Source organism: Notamacropus eugenii, chromosome 1, assembly GCF_028372415.1.
Source record: "Notamacropus eugenii isolate mMacEug1 chromosome 1, mMacEug1.pri_v2, whole genome shotgun sequence".
Lineage (NCBI taxonomy): Eukaryota > Metazoa > Chordata > Mammalia > Diprotodontia > Macropodidae > Notamacropus > Notamacropus eugenii.
In genome coordinates this window covers 129,361,342-129,381,502 of record NC_092872.1, presented here as the reverse complement: position 1 = coordinate 129,381,502, position 20,161 = coordinate 129,361,342, and the positions used below count along the sequence as shown (strand labels likewise).

General features: G+C 43.3%; 1 protein-coding gene across 1 annotated transcript in view; it reads right to left on the bottom strand.

The window, feature by feature from the left end:
* The window catches only part of SMAD6 (SMAD family member 6), a 105,346-nt gene extending 103,272 nt beyond the window's left edge, over positions 1 to 2,074 (bottom strand). The window contains exon 1 of the mRNA XM_072614721.1: positions 153 to 2,074. Within this exon, the coding sequence (XP_072470822.1) occupies positions 153 to 969 (817 nt within the window). The 5' untranslated portion in view covers positions 970 to 2,074. The remainder of the gene's footprint in view (positions 1 to 152) is intronic.
* Between the last annotated feature and the right edge of the window lie 18,087 nt (positions 2,075 to 20,161).

Sequence of the window (20,161 nt, the reverse complement as noted above, 5' to 3'; positions counted from 1 at the left end):
TCCCCAGGTGGTCCACGAATTTTCCCTGTACTTCCCCCAACAATGCCCTTCTCCAGCACCTTCCCATACCGGCCCCCAACTTCAGCCCCTAAAGGGATAACCCGACGTCGTCCTCGCCCTCTCCTCCACCCCCACCCCCCAATGCCTCTCACCTGGCCCGCAGAGCCTGCTGAAGTGGTAAGGGTTGCAACACACCGTGGGGCTGTCGACGGCACTGAAGCTATGGCAACCACAGAGGGGCTTGAGCTCGACGGCGTGCTGCAGATCGGGCCAGCGGAAGAGTCTGCCCAGGAGCAGCTGGGGCGGGGCGGGCTGGCCGCCCAGCCTGAGGTCTGTGCGCGGCACCAGGACGCAGCCGCCAGGCACCCCACCGCGGGACTCCACCGCCTCCAGCAGCGTGTCCAGAGCGCGTTCCTTCAGCCGCTTCAGCAGCGAATAGGTGACCGTCTTGAGCTCCTGCTCCAAAAGCAGCAGCCGGGATCGGGCTTCCCGGCTCCTCCCGCCGCCAGCCCCGTGCTCCAGGGGCGCCCGAGCCAGTGGGTCACCGGTGTCCCGGGGCGCGCCAAGCACGTCCCGTTCGGAGAAGAGGCAGCAGGTCACGGTCTCGCAGTCGCTCTCCGGCAGCCAGCCAGGGCCTCCCTGCTCGGCCACCTCCAACGGGGAGCCCCCGGCCCCACTGCCGGCCCCTGGCTCCGACATGGGCCTCGGGGGGAGCCCCGCGCGCCGGCGCCTCCCTGCGCCCTGGGCGCCTCGCTGCCCTGCCGCCTCTCGGGGCCGCCGCGAGGTTACCGGGCGGATTTCGGAGCGGCTGCAGCCTCCCCTTTCTCCTCCCCTCGGGGCCGGCTCAGCGCGGCTCCCGGAGCTCCCATCCTCGTCTCCGCCGCCGCCGCCGCCTCCTTCCTCCAGGTCGGGGACCACACGACTTCTCCAAAGTCGCCGCACCAGCCCCGAGCGTTTGGACCTGAACATACGATATCCTTTGGCGCCAGGGGTGGGGGGGAGGAGGAGGTCTCCGGTTACTGGGGGTCCGTACCCTCAGCGCGGCGGTGACTGTACGGGTCGCAGTCCCACATGAAGCTCCACCGTGCTGCGCCGTGCAAACTCTGCACAGCCTGTCGCCGATAGATCGCAACAGAGCTGCAACATGAGGGAGCTCTCCGGGGGTGGGGTGACCAGGGGATGGGTGGGGAGGGGGTGCTGGGGAGGAAAACTTGGAGAGAAAGCAACAGCAAGTGGCCAAGGGGGTGGGCTGGGGGTCGCTACATGGACCCCGGCTATAAAGTCGCTCCCGCCGTTGAGCTCCGGCCCCCGCGGTTAAAGGGGGCTGCAGGAAATGCCCAGTGGAAAATGCCCTGCATCGACCACCAATTCTTCAAAAGTTGTGTGGAGGGTCCAAGAGCAGAAAATGCACGCACACGCACACACACACATACACACCACGAAATATTTAAACTCTTTAAAAAGCAAAGTGCTTTTTTTTAAGCAAGAGATTTGCAAGATCCAAAAGGCAGACTGAGAGGGAGAATCACCTCCCCCCGCCCCCAGGAAAAAATAAAGAGATACAGAAAAGTTAAAAGACAACGCACACAAACAAAACCCCAAACCCTGAATTTTTATGCGGAAAAAGGCCAACTCCGTATCAGGTCCCAGACTTTGGATGCACTTGGAGGAGTTTCCCTTTAACGCTGGTTTCAACACATGAGTGGAAATTGTAAATATCCCAAAGAGCCGCTGGAAATCCTTAATTAAAAATGCAATCCACCGAGGCAGAGGTCGCTGCCCGCTCCGCGTTCCACACAGACGCTGCAGGAGCAGCAACCCCCCAAGAAAGTGACTCCGCTTGGCCCCGCGGTCCCTCCGAGGTCTGCTTAAACAGCGCTCTGCGTTTCTTCCTTTTCGCTTTTCTCTGCCTCTCCCCCCTTCTCTCGCTCTCTTTTTTGTTCTTCTCAAACACACACTCAGGGCCCCCGGAGGAGAGCCGCGGAGTCATTGGCTGCCTCCCATCATATGCCAGTCTAGACACTTTGGCGGCTCTCTGCTGCGCCGCCGATTGTTGCGCAAACAAGGTTTCAAGTTTCTTAACTCTTAAAGGAGAACACGTCCCATTGCAAAGACCGAGGCACCGAGGGGTTGGCTCCCGGGGCGGGCCCGAGCCCTCGCCCCTACCCCCCTCCCCACCCCCACCCCCTAACCATCGGCCTGACGGCGCTGGTGGTGCACGCACTCGGGCACACTTGCACAGGCACAGATGGGGGCATACACTTTGGCACTGGGCGCACAACTACACAAACAGTTGTTACACATGTAAACAAACTAACTCTTGCTGAAGCAGTACACACAAACACACCCCAAATTGTCCTGTCTCGGGATCCTCGGTCCTAGGAAGGAGATTCTGGAAACCAAAGAGGAAAATCCTGCCCTGGATCGCTCCACTTTCCCCCCCACACACACACCCACTCCCGATCGCGGACAGATTCGAGAAGCGGGATTTTCAGTGTAGAGACACCGGTTCCAGATCTGCAGATTAACCGACAAGTGTCCTCTCCGTGGGGGAGGAGAAGCGGGAGTTGGGGTTTGGAGGGGCTCAGGTGGGACAGTCTGGGAAGCATTGGGAATTCCGGGCTGTGGGGAGTGGGTGTGGGGGGACGTCGAAATTTAAAGAGGGCAAAAGCTATGCTCACCTTCTGGGGGGTAAGCCCTAGAGGTTCGAGCCCCGCGTCCTCCCCCAGTGGGGTGGACGGATGAAAAGTAAGCCCTCTTTCCACCCACCCCCCAGCGACCACAGCACCCGAGTGCTCGGGATTGAAGTTATGGAGGGGGGGAGAGGGAGAATCCAGTCTTTCCTTCCCTGCTCCAACACCCTCACTTTCCTCTCACGCATCCCTTGGACATTCTCGGGGTTAGTTAGGGTCTGGCCTCTGATCTTTATTAAAAGAATACTTCTTAGTCGTCCCCCCCCAACCTCCCCCCTCACACACACACATATAACACACAGAGAAAAATAAGGTGGAGAATTGCGGGTGGTGAGGACGGGTTTGGGGTCATCTCCCCACCTTTTGCTTCTCTTTTGCAATCTGTTTTTCTGTTTTTCCTCGCCCCCTGCCTCCCCAAGAATGAGTTAGGGTACTTTCGGGGATACAGTAGGGCAGTGAAGACGTGCGCATTAGAGGCAGCGTCCCCAGGGTTATGGGGAAGGTGAGCCGCCGGACCGGCGCGGAAAGGGTTAAGTCCGCTCCTGCCCCTGGAGCCGGCGCGGCGGGGGCACCTCCCCGGGCGCATTCACTCGTCCTAGGGTGGCAAAAGTTCAAGCTTGTAAAGTCGGGATTGGTCCGGGGCGGAGAAAAAAAGGCCTGGTCCCCCCTCCCCCCCTCCCCTTTGCTCTGATTGGCCAGGCTGCCGAATGAGGGCCGCCCCTCTCCCCCCTTCACATCCTCCCCTAGGCTTTCCGGGTAGGAACCGGGCCCGACACTGAATGAAAGAAATTCCGCTACTCTCATTGGCCCGAGGCTGAGCGCCATTCACGGCCTGGGGGGAGCGGGGAGGAGGGGCGGAGGGGCGTAGCCCATCAGTGCGTGTCTGTCCGTGTGTGCACGTGTGGATTGTTGTATTGTGTAGAGCTGTCCCTTCTTAGCTCCCAGGCTGGGCTCCTGGTCTTAGGGGAATGTGCCCCTGGGGGGGCGAGGGCAGGGTAGCATTAGAGGAGGGATAAGTTACTCGACCTTTGCTGCTTTTCAAGTCAAGATAAGAAAGCCTCTGGCTTTGGGGCGCCAGCCCCACTTCATCTCTCTTGGGCATCTTCGCGTTGGTAGAGAGACAACATCTGTTTCTGTATGGGGTATAATCTGTGTATAGGGACTAGAGTGGGCCAGGAATTTGAGTATAGGGGTATATTGCAAAATGTGCATGATACCATTAATCTTCGTATGATTAATTTGCTTGGTTGCAGTACATGCCAGGTTGTGTGTCTGAACTGATTATGGTTGGGGGTATGACTGTTGTGTAACATATATGTGGCACCAAAGCATTTTGGAGACATCGAAGGGGTATGCCTGTGCATTACATCATAGACCTTGATATACTGTATGGTATACAGGGATCCCAAGGTTGCATTCACTCTAATGGCCCAGAATTGAAATCAATTCATGGTTCAATCCCTGTTCATCCCCTAAAGATGCAAGAATCATCTATATTTTGATACTCTGTATACCTCCCAGAGCCAAAGGAAACCATGTCTCCAAGTACAAAGTAAAACTTCTTTGAGCATTTTATCTGTAAAGAGAGCATTCAAGCAATTCATTCAAGCAATTCACAGAAAATTTGTAAGAAGGTAGCCTAAATTAGTCAACAAACATTTATTAAACTAATACTATGTATCAGGTACTGTTGAGCTGTTACATCACCTGCCCCTTCACTTTTATCCCAAGGGGACTGTGGAAAAGCTAGTACCCAGCAAGCAAAGTTTGCATGGTCTTCTAGAAGAAAGAGTTTGAAATTAAAGGAGTCTCAGGCTGCATTAATAAAAATATCTAGCATTCAGATAACGGGAAATGAAAGTCCTATTATGCCCTTCCTTGGTCAAAGATCCCATCTGGATCATTGTGGTCAGTCAGTCATTCCGTCTGTCAGTAAACATTTAAGTGCCTATTATGTTCCAAGCACATACAATATGAGAAAAGGCAACAGCCAGTCTTTGCTTTCAAGGTGCTCATAGTCTAATGACTGCTCTGAAAAGCACTTTAAGAAAGATACTGACATATTAGAGCATGTCTAGAGGAGGATAACTGGAATAGTAAAAGAATTAGATATAGTATGTGAAGAACTGTTAAGAAAACCGGAGGGAAGAGAAGGCTGAGAAGGGAGCTGATTGTCATCTTCAAATGTGTGGATAAGGGACCTCTGTTGCTCCAGAAGGCACAATTAGGACCACATCATGCATTAAGTAGAGAACTAGCCTTGGACAAGAAGACCCATAGGACCATAAGTCTTCACTTCAGCATCTTTGACGTCTCTGTGTTTCTAGGTGTTACAGACTAGTTGCTACCTGCACAGATGGAGGAATTCCTAAATCGTGTTCCCTACACTGATGAAATCAGAGGTCTTCCCCTCCCAACCCCCCACCCGCCCTGTCCCCCTAAAAATTAACAGAATGGATTGTAAGGAGGTAATGAACAACCTCACAAAGAAAGCTCATTCAGAAGAAAGGGGGTTGACCACCTAGTCAATAATGTCACAGAAGAGTTTGTTCTTTGGGCAAATCACTTCCCTTCTCTGGGCCTCAGTTTCCTTATCTGTAAGATGAGATGTTTGACTTCTAAGATGTCTTCCAGCTCTAAATCTATAAGCTGAGAAGGCAAGGAGAATTGGAGGATTCTTTAGGATCTGTAGGTAATTTGGAGAGGCTGCAAGGAGTGTTTTGGCCACTAGAGGGTGTCTACAGCAGTCCACCCAGAGAGCTCAGTAGCTAAGTTTTCTGACAGGCAGTATATAACAACATTCCGTTTCTTCCCAGTGGATTTGGGGGGAGGGAAAAGGGAGGTGGTGGCAACCCTTGGGAAAAATTGATTGGGATATACCTTGGTGAACATTCTGGCTCAGGTATTTCTAAAGTGAATTTCTAGAATATTTATTTATTTCAGGAGCAGCAGAGACTTTCAAAGGGAAATGGGCATTAGGTAGAGGTAGGTGACAAGGAGCAGGGTATTAATGAGCCATACTGGGGGTTGGGAGAAGAAGGAGGGCACTGGAGTCTCTCACTTACTCACAATAGCCCTGTGAATTAAGTTTAGGAAACAGAAGGGTTACTTGGGGTTATTGGTTTAGTTTTTTTTTTTTATCAGATCAGTAATTTATCAGTCCACTGTTACAAACAGTAAATCATCAACTATCCCAACTTATCATCTTATATAGTTAGTTGTATGGGGCCCAGAGAGCTCAAGTGACTTTTCTGTGCTGATAGTATATGAGACAGGATGTGAAACCAAGTCTTCCTGACTCTAGGTCTGGCCTCTGTCTCCTATAACACATTGCCTTTCTTGAGGTAGATGCTCAGGAATATAGATGAGGAAAGATGGGCTTAGAGAGCCTCTGAATCTCTATGGACAATGACAAATTACTTCTGTTTATTGAATTCACTTCAATTTATTTATTTCAACAATTAACATACTGAATTTATTTCAACAACTAACATACTCCCTCCTCATCCTTCTCTCACCATCCCAGTGATTTGGAAACTCTTGGGTGCTGCTGTTCAAACCCTTTCTCAGCCCCTCACTCCTTTTACTACACTCCTTTATTCCCACCCCCCTCAACCTACTACTCCCCAACTTAGCACCCCAAAATTACCCACCCCTTCCACTGTCCTCTCTAGAATGTCTGTCCCATTGATAACAAATTAGCTTCCATCTTGCAACTTTTCATTTCCTTCTGCCATCTTTTTGAACACAGCTTTCCTGGCCACCCTTTCCAAATTGGTTGCCCTTTCCCTGAAACTTCCTGACTCACTGGTCCTAAAGGGAGAGTTGAAATACTCCTTGCTCCATATTGCCACTTCTAGGCTCTCTACTACTAGGAAGCCACCTCCAGTCATCCTGATGAATATCTGACCAATGGAGGAGAAAGGGAAGATGATGACTTTGCACAGACCTCCCTCACTTAAATCCAATTCACTTGTAGGTCATAGCATCATTTCCCTGATGTCATGGTCCTCTTTGAGAACCAAGGAGAAACATCAACGATCTGCTACCATGGCTGAGTAACTTCTCTTCCTTTGAAGTTCAATCAATCCATATTTATCATCCAATTAAGATTCTGGTGGCTATTGTCTACTAACCTCCAGGATACTCACTCTCCTTTCTTCCTGGATGATTTTGGTGCCTGGCTCACAGTTTTTCTCTCCTTCCCGAGTCTTATCCTCATACTATGGATGCTCCCTCACATATCCTAACCTCAAGGTTCCTTAACTTAAATTTCCTATGACTTACTCTTTCATTCCACCTCCGCTACATTCAGAGATACTCATATTCTTGATCTTACCATTACCCATAAATACACTACTATGTACATGAACTCTGAAATTCCTTTGTCTGGTCACCATCTGATCAGCTGTGTCAAAAGCTACAGAGCCTTTGAGCTGATGTCCTGTCTCATACACTATCAGTCATGTAGACATGGAAAAGTCATTTAAGCCTTCAATGTCCCAGGCAATTATCTAACTTGTCATCACACCTCTCCCTCTGCCTTGCAACCCCAAAACTTGTTCTCTGTCCTCACCATGACCTCAAGTCCCTTCACCCTTCATTTTTTTCCCCAAAATCATCATCACTGAACCAGCTACACTCTCTTTCTTTTCCCATCTTGACCCCTTGATGAACCAACCAGTTCAACTCTACAGTGTCCTCTTCTCTCCTGTCCCTTGCCCCTTACTCTATCAAGAGTTTATGTTTTCAAGCCTCACTCAGTCCTGAATTACTCTCAGTCTGATCTTCCTAAGGGACTCACATTACCACTCACCACACCAGCTTTTCCAAACACTTTTATCCCTCTTCAGATCTCTCATGGTTCTTTCCTTACCCTCTCAGCTGAGAGTCTTGCCTTATATTTCACATAAATGATATGCCATGTGCCAATTTTCCTACCTTTCCTATGTTTCACACAAAGAGGTGGTCAAAGCAAAGCCCTCCACACGCACATCCCCAGTTTAGTCAATATATATCTTTGCATGTACATAGTGATTTGTTGTCTCCCATTAGATTATAAGCTCCTCGAGAGCAGGGACTTTTACCTTTCTTTGTATCCCCAGCACTTAGCAGAATCCCTGACACATAGTGTTATTGTTTGTTCATTTTATGTCTGTTTCTTCACGATACCATTTGGGATTTTTCTTGGCAAAGATACTGGAGTGGTTTGCCGTTTCCTCATTTTACAGACAAGGAGACTGAAACAAAGAAGACTGAGTGACTTGTCCAAGGTCACACAGCTGATTCGAACTTGGGAAGATAAAGCTTCCTGAATTCAGGCGCAGCACTATTCACTGCCTCACATAGCTGCCCCTAATTTAGTAAGTAGGTACTTACTAAATGCTAATTGGATGACTGATTCAGAAGTGAAGTAACTTTCCCATGACCTTGTAGCTGAACAGTATTAATCTAGATTTGAATCCAAAGCTTCCAGATAGGGAGACTATCCATTACAGACTTAAGGGAGGGAGTTGGTAAGGGTGGGGACAGTGTTAAATAAGAGCATTGCTTAGAGAGATAGACACTTTTCTTTCTTAAACATGTCCTTAATAAATACTTTGGGAAAAATCAGGAAGCCTCCAATTCACTGAGCAGTATCAGGATCCTAATTCCCCAAATCTGAATGAGCTCATGTCCTTCAGTCTCCTTTCTTAATCATCCATCCTCTTTCCAAGTACCGTGACGTCCTAAACTACATAGAATCTGGTGGAGTTGTTGAACTTGTCCCCTGGACAACAACAACAAAGTGCTTTGCAAACTTCAAAGTGCTCTCTCTGTAAAGTTCAATTAGCATTTCCCTTTATGTACAAGCCTTGAAGCAGGGTCTGGAGTCGCTCAGTTCTTGCATCTCCAGCATCTAGTATAATGACTTCTTTTTGTCATTCAGTAGTTTCAGTTATGTCTCGCTCTTTGTAACGCCATTTGGAGTGGTCTGCCATTTCCTTCTTTAGTTCATTTTACAGATAAGGAAACTGAGGCAAACAGGGATAAGTAACTTGCCCAGGGTCACACGGCTAATATGTCTCTGAGGCTAGATTTGAACTCAGGAAGAATAGTCTTCCTGACTCCAAGCTAGGCAGATCTATCCACTACAACACCTAGTTAGTTGCCCTTAATGACTTCTTTGTACATGCTCAGTACATAAATAAGTCTGTGAATTCATATTGGAAATTCCCTGAAAAGATTGCAATCTATCCATGCCTGTCCATCCTGGCTGACAACTTTTTCATATCCTGGTAAAAAGAGGTCCACCCAGTGTACTGGAGGCCTCTCTCAATTTCTCCTGAATAATTGAACACTGTCATACCTCACCCATACTGTGTAAACAGTCTGTCCTTTTCCCATGAGAGAAATTATTATACTATTATATTAATAACCAATTATTAAATTGGAATCCAGGCTTTTCTCCATCTATTTCCTCATTAAGGCCCAACTCTTATGAAAGTTAGTCTCTGAAGACCGTGACTGATTGTTGAGATTGTCCTAGCTCTTAAGGAACAAGCTCTTCAATCTTGGGCAGGACCCCACCCAAATAGGAGACCTAACTTCTGTTTAGAGTATAAACAGAATCCAGTCTAGGCAAGTCCTTACTGTAGGGAAAGGAGCCCCTGTCCTTGTAAAACCTCCATTAGAGTTTGGGGTGATCCAGCTCAAGAAAGAAAAAACCAACCAGAGTGGTCTGGATGAAGAAAAATTCCCTTGTCCAGATTGCTAGAGGGGGCTGAGTCCCATGATCAAGCCACTGTCAGCAGGAGGATCTAAAGACTTCTAGCCCACCTCCTCATTAAATGTCCACCAATCAGGGTTAATTTGCACTTGTCAGGGGCATTCCCTTCTAGAAAAGTATTTAAGGCTTTCAGGGTCTACATTGGAGGTATTTGGTTACCAAGAGAAACCATTGATCATCAATTTATTGATTGCCAGGTAGCCTAATTAATAAATTGATTATTAATCAGAAACTCTATCAGGGTTTTTCTTTCATTTTACCCATCATATGTTTCTCCAAATATAATTTTTATTTCTGTGCTTCTTTAAAATTCTCCAATGATTATATGTTGCAGCCAGGTTATTCCCAATCTATGTTTCTCCGTTACTCTCTGTGGGATACTCCTTTTTTAATTCTATGATGTTCCATGTCCAGAAAGCATATGAGTATACTGGCAGAAGAGAGGTGTAAAATTCAAGGAGAAATGGGAGGTACTAAACTTATATAAGGATCCCTTCAGGGCCCCATATTGACTTAGTTTTAAAATGTAATATTATCTCTATTCTACTGTATTTTTATTTATTTTGTGAAATATTTCCCAATTAGATTGAGGGGATGCTCATCAGTTGTAGAATGGCTAAGCAAGTTGTGGTATATGATAGTAGTGGGATACTATTGTGCTATAAGAAATGATGAGCAGGCCAATTTCTGAAAAACCTAGAAAGACTTACATGAACTGATGCAAAGTGAAGTGAACAGAACCAGGAAAGCATTGTACACAGTAACAGCAACACTGTGAGATGATTAACTGTAAAGTTAGTTATTCTCCCCAGTACAATGATCCAAGACAATCCCAAAGGACTCATGATGAAAAATGCTATACACATCCAGAAAAAGAACTGAGAGAGTTTGAATGCAGATCAAGGCATACTATTTTTATACTTTTAATTTTTTCAGGTTTTTTTTCTTTTTGGTCTGTTTATTCTTTCACAACACTACTAATATGGAAATATGTTTTACATTATTATACATATATAACATATAAAATTGATTGCCATCTTAGGGAGTAGAGAAGTGAAGGAGGGAGGGAGAAAATTTGGAACTCAAAATGTTAAAAAATTGAATGTTAAAAATTGTCTTTATGTGTAATTTGGGGAAAAATTGTATTTAAAAAAATAAGTATTTCCCAATTTCATTTTAATCTGGTTCCTACTGCACTTAGAAGTGTTGTGAGCCAAATGTGGCCCTCTGACCAGACCAGCATATTTGACACCTCTGATCTAGGCCAGTCTTCTTGATTTACAGATAAAGGATATGAAACTCCAAATAAAATATCTTGCCCAAGGTCAACAGCCACCAAGACCCAGTCTCCAAGACCAGAGACCACACCCTCGAGAATTTAACCTTTCCAACTCTGTAATTCTCATCCCCAACCTGATTGGTGAATAGCTTTTGTGGCCCACGGTATCAAGTCAGCTCCAGCCATGTTTCACTTCACCCATTATTGTCCATCTTGTCACCAGCCTAGTGCTTAGCCTTCTTTTCCAGTTCTAGAACCATAATCAAATCAATATTGCCTTTGCTGTTGGAAGAGTTGTGATAATCTATTCTCTTAGGCTCTACTCAGCACCTCTGTTAATTTCCTAATCAAAATACCCTCTTTCAGGCCACTGTTCCCCTAGTGTTTTCTCCACCTTTTAGAATGTAAAAGCCCTTAATAAATTAATAAATTTGGAGGGGAAGAGTATAAGAGCTGTTTCAGGACAAGGAGGCCATCATTTTTGTAAGACACTAGAAAGGGGGCAGCTAAGTGGTGCAGTGGATAGAGCATGGTCCCTGGAGTCAGGAAGATCAGAGTTCACATGTGGCCTCAGATACTTACTAGCTGTGTGATCCTGGGCAAGTCACTTAACCCCTATTTGCCTTAGTTCCTCTTCTGCAAAATGGGGACACACTAGAGAAGAAAATAGTTAAAAAAAACCAAAAAACTCCAGTATCTTTGCCAATAAAACCAATATTCCCATCTGTAGTCTTGCTTTTAAAAAAATTAGCCAGACTCTATTTCTTTTCCCTCCCACCCCATTATGGGAGAAAAAAGAAAAGCAAATTTCTTGTAACAAATATGCATAGTCAAGTAGAGTTGGACCAGACTCAACCACAATAACGAAAAGGAAGTGGAGATTGTTTCATTCTTGGTGTTTGTATGATCAACTGTAACATAGGACCTGGCACATAATAGGTATTTAATAAATGTTTGTTGATTAATTGATCCAGGTGCTTGGCACAGAGAAAATACTTATTAATGCTTTTTCATTCAATCATTGTCATTCATTCACACTGGTGGTAAGTAGTAAAGGTAGAATTCTAACCCAGAACCTGGGACTCTGAAGCCAATGCTATTCCCATTGCAACCATTATGTGGGTTTGTGTCGTCTCTACTAGATCATAACCTGAAACAGGTTAGGGAATCCAGCTTTATCCAAACGCATATCTTCCTCAGGACATACCTAGCACATTGTTCTGCTCACTCTTGTTGATCAGTCATTTTCCAGTCATGTTCAACTCCATTTGACAGATGAGGAAACTGAGGCAAATAGGGTGAAGTAACTTGCCCAGTGTCCCACAGCTAGTAAGTGTCTGAGGCTGGATTTGAACTCAGGTTCTCCTGATTCCCTCTCTATCCACCGTGCCACCTAGCTGCCCTTCTACCCACTTTAGCTACTTAATGACTGTTGTTGAACTGAATTGGAATAAGTGCTTTTGGGGAATAAAAATAAATGCACATAATAATGGGCGGTTTCTTCTTTGTCTTTATCCCCATCTGTAAAATGGGAATAATAACATCACCTGCTTCCCAGGGCTATTGTGAAGATCAAAAGAAATCATATTCCAACTGTATGCTCACAAATTTGACAACCTCAGTAAGATAGATGAATATTTTAAAAAATGTAAATTGCCCAGATTAACAGAAGTGGAAGCTGAATACTTAAATAACCCCATCTTAGAAAAATAACTTGAACAAACTATCAATGAACTCCCTAGGAAAAATCTCCAAGGCCAGATGGATATACAAGTGAATTCTATCAAATATTTAAAGAATAGTTAATTCCAATACTATATAGACTATTTGGGGAAATTGGCAAAGAAGGAGTCCTACCAAATTCTTTTTATGATACAAATATGGTTCTGATACCTAAGTCAGGAGGAACCAAAACAGAAAGAAAATTATAGACCAATTTCTCTAATGAATATAGATGCAAAATTTTTGAATAAGATTTTAGCAAAAGGAATACAGCAACTTATCATGAGCATAATACGTTATGGTCAGGGAGGATTTATACCAGGAATGCAGGGTTGGTTCAATATTAGGAAGACTATCAGCATTATTGATCCTATCAACAACAAAACTAACAGAAACCATATGATTATCTCAATAGATGCAGAAAAAGCTTCCGAAAAAATACACCACCTATTCCTGTTGAAAACATGGGAGAGTATAGGAATAAATGGAGCTTTCCATAAAATAATAAGTGGTATCTACCTAAAACCATCAGCAAGCATTATGTGCAAAGGGGATAATAAGCTAGATGCATTTCCAATAAGATCAGGGGTGAAACAAGTATGACCATTATCACCACTATTATTCAATATAGTATTAGAAATGTTAGCTATAGCAATAAGAGAAGAAAAAGAAATTGAAGGAATTAGAATAGGCAAAGAAGAAACTAAGTTATCACTCTTTGCAGATAATATGATGATATACTTAGAGAATCCCAGAAAATCAAGTAAAAAACTGCTTGAAATAATAACCAACTTTGGCAAAGTTGTAGGTTACAAAATAAACCCACATAAATCATCTGAATTTCTATATATTACTAACAAAGCCCAACAACAAGAGATAGAAAGAGAAATTCCATTTAAAGCCACGGTAGACACTATAAAATATCTGTGAGTCTACCTTCTAAAACAAACCCAGGGACTATATGAACACAATTACAAAACACTTTTCACACAAATAAAGTCAGATCTAAGTAAGTGGGAAAACATCAGCTGCTCATGGGTAGGCCATGATAATTCTACCTAAATTAATTTACTTATTCAGTACCATACCAATCAAGCTACCAGAAAAATATTTTCTAGAGCTAGAAAAAATAATATCAAAATTCATCTGGAAGAACAAAAAGTTCAGAATATCAAGGGAACTAATGAAAAGAAATGCTAGGGAAGGTGGCCTAGCCCTACCAGATCTCAAATTGTATTATAAAGCAGCAATCATCAAAACCACTTGGTACTGGCTAAACAACTGGCTAAGCCAATGGAATAGGTTAGATACTCAAGATACAGTAATCAATGAATATAGCAATCTACTGTTTGATAAACCCAAGAACCCCACATTCTGGGATAAGAACTCACTGTTTGACGAAAACTGCTGGGAAAATTGGATAATAGTGTGGAAAAACTGGGCATAGGCCAATGCCTGACACCGTACACAAGAATATGGATACATGATCTAGGCATAAAGACTGATACTATAAACAAATTAGGGGGGCAAGGAATAGTATATCAGATTTATGGAGAATGGAGAAATGTATGACCAAACAAGAGATAGAGAACATTATGAAATGCAAAATGGATAGTTTGATTACATTAAATTGAAAAGTTTTTTCATAAACAAACCCAATGCAACCAAAATTAGGAGGGAAGCAGAAAACCAGGAAAGAATTTTTGCAATTACTGTCTGAGATAAAGGCCTCATTTCTAAACTATATAGAGAACTGAGTCAAATGTACAGGAATACAAGTCAGTCCCCAACTGATAAATGGTCAAAGGATATGAACAGGGAGTTTTCAGAGGAAGAAATTAAAGCTATCTATAGTCTTATGAAAAAACGCTCTAAATCACTACTGATTGGACAAATGCAAGTCAAAACAACTCTGAGGTATTACATCACACCTCTCAGACTGACTAACATGACAAAATAGAAAGATGATAAATGTTGGAGAAGATGTGGGAGAGTTGGAACACTAGTTCATTGTTGGTGGAGCTGTGAGCTGATGCAACCATTCTGGAGAGCAATTTGGAACTATGCCCAAAGGGCTATAAAAATGTGTATACCCTTTGACCCAGCAATATCACTTCTAGGACTATATCCCAAAGAAATTATAAAAATGGGAAAGGGTCCCACATGTACCAAAATATTTATAGCAGCTCTCTTTGTGGTAGCTAAGAACTGGAAATAGAGGGGATACCCATCAATTGGGGAATGGCTGAACAAAATTGTGGTATACGAATGTAATGGAAGACTATTTTGCTATAAGAAATGATGAACAGGAAGACTTCAGAGAGGCCCGGAAGGACTTGTATGAACTAATGCTGAGTGAAATGAGTAGAACCAGGAGATCATTGTACACAGTAACAACCACAGTGTGCAAGAAATTTTTCTGGTAGACTTAGCCCATCATAACAAAGCAAGGATATAAAACATTCCCAAAGGACTTGAGGCAAAATGCTATCCTCATCCAGAGAAAGAACTATGGAACTGGAATGCAGAATGAAGAAAAATATTTTCTCTTGTGTAATGTTTTGTTTTGTTTGGGTTTTTCTCACAGTTTCTCCCATTCACTTTAATTCTTCTATGCAACATGACTAATGTAAAAATGTGTCTAGTAAGAATGTATGTGTATAACCCATATAAGATTACACACCATCTCAGGGAGGGAGGAGGTGGAGGTGAGGCAGAAAATCTAAGACTTATGGAAGTGATTACAGAAAACTGAAAACAAATTAATTTTTAAAAAAAGAAATAATATTTACTTAGCACAGTGCTTGGCATATAATAAGTGCATAATAAATACTTATTCCTCTCCTTTTTCCTCTTTCCTTTGCTGTTAACTATTTTGTAACATCTCCTGTATGTATCTTGTGTGGTTATATCTGTAAGAGTTATTTCAAGATTTACAAATCTATGATTCTTGCTTTTTTCTAAGTAGTTTTTTGAATAATGACAAAACTAATCAAAGTAACATTCACAATGAATTAAACCTTTAAGAAGGAATCTCAACATACAATACAGATTTCTCCAGCAATTTACCGGTTCCTCCCTCGTGTTTGTTTCCTTTACTTCACATAAATCTTCGCATAGCTCTAACTTTTCCTATGTGTATCATAAAATTTTAGAGTTGGAAAAGCTCCTTCAAGATCCTGTTTCACCTCCTCATTTTACATATGAGAAAGATGAGTCACAGAGAGGTGGAGTGTTTGTCCAAGATCCAAGCTTGGTGTAGTCTGTATGGCCTCTTAATCTGGAGTCTGTGAACTTGAAAAAACTCTAGCTATATGTAAGTATAATTTATTTCCTTTGTGATCTTCTGTAATTTATTTTGTACATTCAAAAACACTATTCTGCGATGAGGTCCAAGCTGTTGGTGAGTCGTTTCAGTCCATTCTGACTCTTCACAACTTCATTCAGGGTTTTCCTGGTGAAGATACTGGAGTAGTTTGCCATTTCCTTCTCCAGTTCATTTGACAGATGGGGAAACTGAGGCATACAGGGTTAAGTGACTTGCCCATGTTCACACATCTAGTAAGTTTCTGAATCCATATTTGAAATCAGAAAGAGGAGTCTTCCTGACTCGGAGCCCAGCACTTTATCCACTGAGCCACCTACCTGCTCCATCAAAGACAATATGGGCTAAGAAGCCCTGACATAGTGGATAGGGTACTGGACTTGGAGTCAGTAAGATTTAGGTTCAAATTCCAGCTCAGTAGCTTTGTAACCCTGAAAAAGGCACTTAAGTTACTACCTCATTGGGGCAATAAATATTTATCAAGTGCCTCTTATATCCCAGGCACTGTGCTGAGCCCTGGGGATACAAAGAAAGGCAAAAGAAAGCCTCTGCCTTTGAGGAACACATTTTTCTGTAAAATAAGGAAATCAGACTCAATGGCCTCTAAGACACCCTGTAGCTCCAACTCTAAATCCTTTGCACTGGGCTTATGAAATGAGAGGAGAGGAGACGGGACTCCTACTGTTTACTTCCTAGGTGACATTGGGCAACTCACTTCTCCTTCCTGTGATAGTAAATCCTGTAACTATGAGCATTCCATTTTCTCACCTTACCAAGACTGTAACCTCCTCAAAGGCAAAGAATCATGCTTATGCAAGTCAACCCTCACCGTGTGTAGCCCAGTGTATTGTCTATAGTACAGGCTCATTAGATATTTATTGCATGAATGGATGAATGTGTTTGATGAGGAGAAATATTGGGATCAGTTAAAAACTTTGCAGGTCAGTAGGAAGAGGTTGGGTTTGATTTAAGAATCAGATGCTTATGGGGGCAGCTAGGTAGCTCAGTGAATAGAGCGCTGGCCCTGGAGTAAGGAGGACCTGAATTCAGATTCAGTCTAAGATACTTGACTCTTGCTAGTTGTGTGACTTTGAGCGAGTCACTTAACCCCGATTGCCTCAACTCCCTCCTCCAAAAAAAAGTTAAAAAAAAAGTCTAATGGTTATGAAGTAGCACCATACCCTGAAACATGCTGTCCCTTTTGACCTCTGATGAAATCAAATCCACAAATGTCTGTTAATACTTACAGTGAACCCAGACGAGCAGGGTATAGTGGAGGATGCAAGGGAATGTCAGACACAGTTCCTGTCCTCACAGATCTTATAATCTAGTTATACATTATAATTATGTTGAGTAATCATTATAATTTAGAAGAAATAAGATATTTCTGCCCCCATGGCTTCTAATCTTGGAAAATTCCTCCACTGAAAAAGTCTCATCCTCTGATGAGTGAGTTTATCCCAGAATTTCTATTTTGTGGAAGGGTGAGGGCTAGCCATGTGCAGTCCTCTCCTCTACTACCTTCCTACTTTTACATCATACCCCCTCCCAGGCCCCTTCTCAGTTCCCTTTTATGTGTTATCTAACCTATTTGAATATAAGCTCCTTGAGATCAGATACTATCTTTCTCCCTCCTCCCTCCAATCCCTACGCTTATTACAGTGGCCAGGCACAGAGTAAGCTCTTTGCAAATTGCCTTTTGATTTGACTTGATGAATGGATACAATAACATGTATTAAGTATCAAGCACTGTGCTGAGCACTGAGGATACAAATATAAGGAGGCTGTATTCTAATATAACATACATAAGGAGAGGTGACGAGGGAAAGGTACTTTTGGTTAGAAATATTTCAGGGATGGTAAATATAGTCATTAGGGAGTATATTAACACAACCCTTCCATGAAAAATAACAGAGTTAATTTGATCATGGTTAACAATTTAGGGGAAAATATGGGTGATTTTTTCCTAACAACTAAATTAAGCCTGTGAAATGACTGGAGAAACAATTTAAATTACTGTAATTACAATGCAAGGTGAATAGGTGGGATGAGATTGAATTATACATTTAATAAAAACAAAAAATTTAAGCAATAGTTTAAAAATAGATTCTATCCTGTTTTATCTTTGCTTCATATAGAACTTTAACCAGGAATTCCTGACTTCAGTGATATTTCTTGCCTTTCCAGCTAGGTTGTAAATTCCTGTAGCTCATGGACTGGGTCTTATGCCAATTTGCATCCTCTGCAAGCACCTAGCACAGCATATAGGTGCTTAATTAAAAATGCAATTTCCCCATAGCCCTGTGAAAAGCTCCCCATACCCTAGAAGAGAGGTTCTTAATCTGAGGTTCATTAACTTGGTTTTAAAAATATTTTGATAAGCTTATTTCAACGTTATTAATTTCCTTCATAATCCTATGTCTTTTATGCATTTAAAAACATTTCAGGAAGGGTCTAATAAAGGGGTGGGGAGCCTGTGACCCTCTAGTTCCTCAAATGCATCCCTTTGACTAAATCCAAGCTTCACACAACAAATCCCTTTAATAAAAGGATTTGTTCTGTAAAACTTGAACTCAGTCAAAAGGCTGCACCCAAGGACCTAGAAGGCCACATGTGGCCTCGATGCCATAGGTTCCTTACTCCTGGCTTAATAGTCTTCAGTAGACAACCAAAGGGATGCATGACACAAAAGAAGATTAAAGATCCCTGCCCCAGATGAGTAATATTAAATGTCTTCCACTGCCTTACACATATTAGGTGCTCAATAAAAGGTTGAGCACTTGATAAATGCATTTAATCAGGGTGTGTTCGTGCTTTGTGGTCGAAGAAGACCATGCCATGAGACAAATAATGACATGACTTGCACTTGACTTTGTTTTGAGTGAGGGAGGGCTGTGCAGGTCACCAGCCTCACTTTCCCCTCCTGAGCCATCTGAATCCAGTGACCAGATATCCATCAGGATGACTAGAGATGACCCAGCATGAGGCAATTGAAATTAAGTGACTTGCTCAAAGTCACACAGCTAGCGAGTGTCAAGTGTCTGAGGTGACATTTGAACTCAGGTCCTCCTGACTCCTGCACTGGTGCTCTATCCACTGCACCACCTAGCTGCCCCATTTAATCAGGGTAGGGGAAAAAGGGAGATAGGCATCTAGGTGGGGCAATCAGAGGTGGTAGTATTCCATATATTTGGAGAAAAGCCATCTTTTAAGCTCAGGGGACATGGCCAAGATACTGTCAGTACTTGATCAGTGTTAAGTAATAAATTATATCAATAACAATCATGGGAAATGCTCTGCTCCAGGTTCAGGCCTGGCACCTTCCAAGCGACTCAGTTTCTCAGGTTTCTTCTGTCCTGGGCCCTGTTCCCTGGGTTGAGAAAGGTGAATGTCACCTGGCCTCCTCTACCTAATTGTCTGGTAAAGATAAGTAGGGATTGCAGCACATGGCCCAGACTTTCTTAAAGACCCAAGCCAGAGTTTAGATGCATAAGGAATTATGCCTTGTTGCTAAGGGGATATAGGGAGCTCTGAGGATGGCCTTGTTGTCCAGCAGCCAAATACTTGTAGTCTAACTCCAAATTCTTAAGCAAATTTAATTCATTTCAACAATTATTTATTGTTGTTGTGTTTGTCCTTTGTTTTCGAAGAGGACCATGACATCAGGGAAATGATGACATGACTTGCAGTTGACTTTGATTTGAGTGAGGGAGGGCTGTGCAAGATCACCAGCCTCATTTTCTCCTCCTGTGTCATCTGAATCCAGTGACCAGATATTCATTTTGATGACTGAAGATGACCCAGGATGAAATGGGAGATCCCCTTTTCAGGTACTCACTTAGAGTGAGGTAACACCCATTCAGTGAATAGCCCTTTTTAAGAAGTAGTCTCGGGATAGCCTCTCTAATTCGAAAAAAAGAAAGAAAAATCAAGGTGGGAGGGCAAGACCCTCAGGGTTGCTGTTCCAAAGAGAAACAGTTACCATTGACATTCACTGTAAGCCAGGATGTCCAAAAAACAGCCATTAAGTGGAGCTTGGGCAGGGACCTACTGTGGTCCCATCTATGGGCTTCAGTATGAACTGGGTTTAAGGTTTTAGGAAGGAAAGAAAGAGAAAGAGAGAGAGAGAGAGAGAGAGAAGAGGAGAGGAGAGAAAGAGAGAAAGAAAGAAAGGAAGGAAGGAAGGAAGGAAGGAAGGAAGGAAGGAAGGAAGGAAGGAAGGAAGGAAAAGAAAGAAAGGAAGGAAGGAAGAACTTGTCTACTAGATGCAAAGATCTGTGCCTGGTGCTAGAGATACAGAAAGGGGTAATGATCTAATCCTTGCTCTCAAGGATGTTATTGGACACTTGAGGGGAAAGGGGATCAATGTTTGG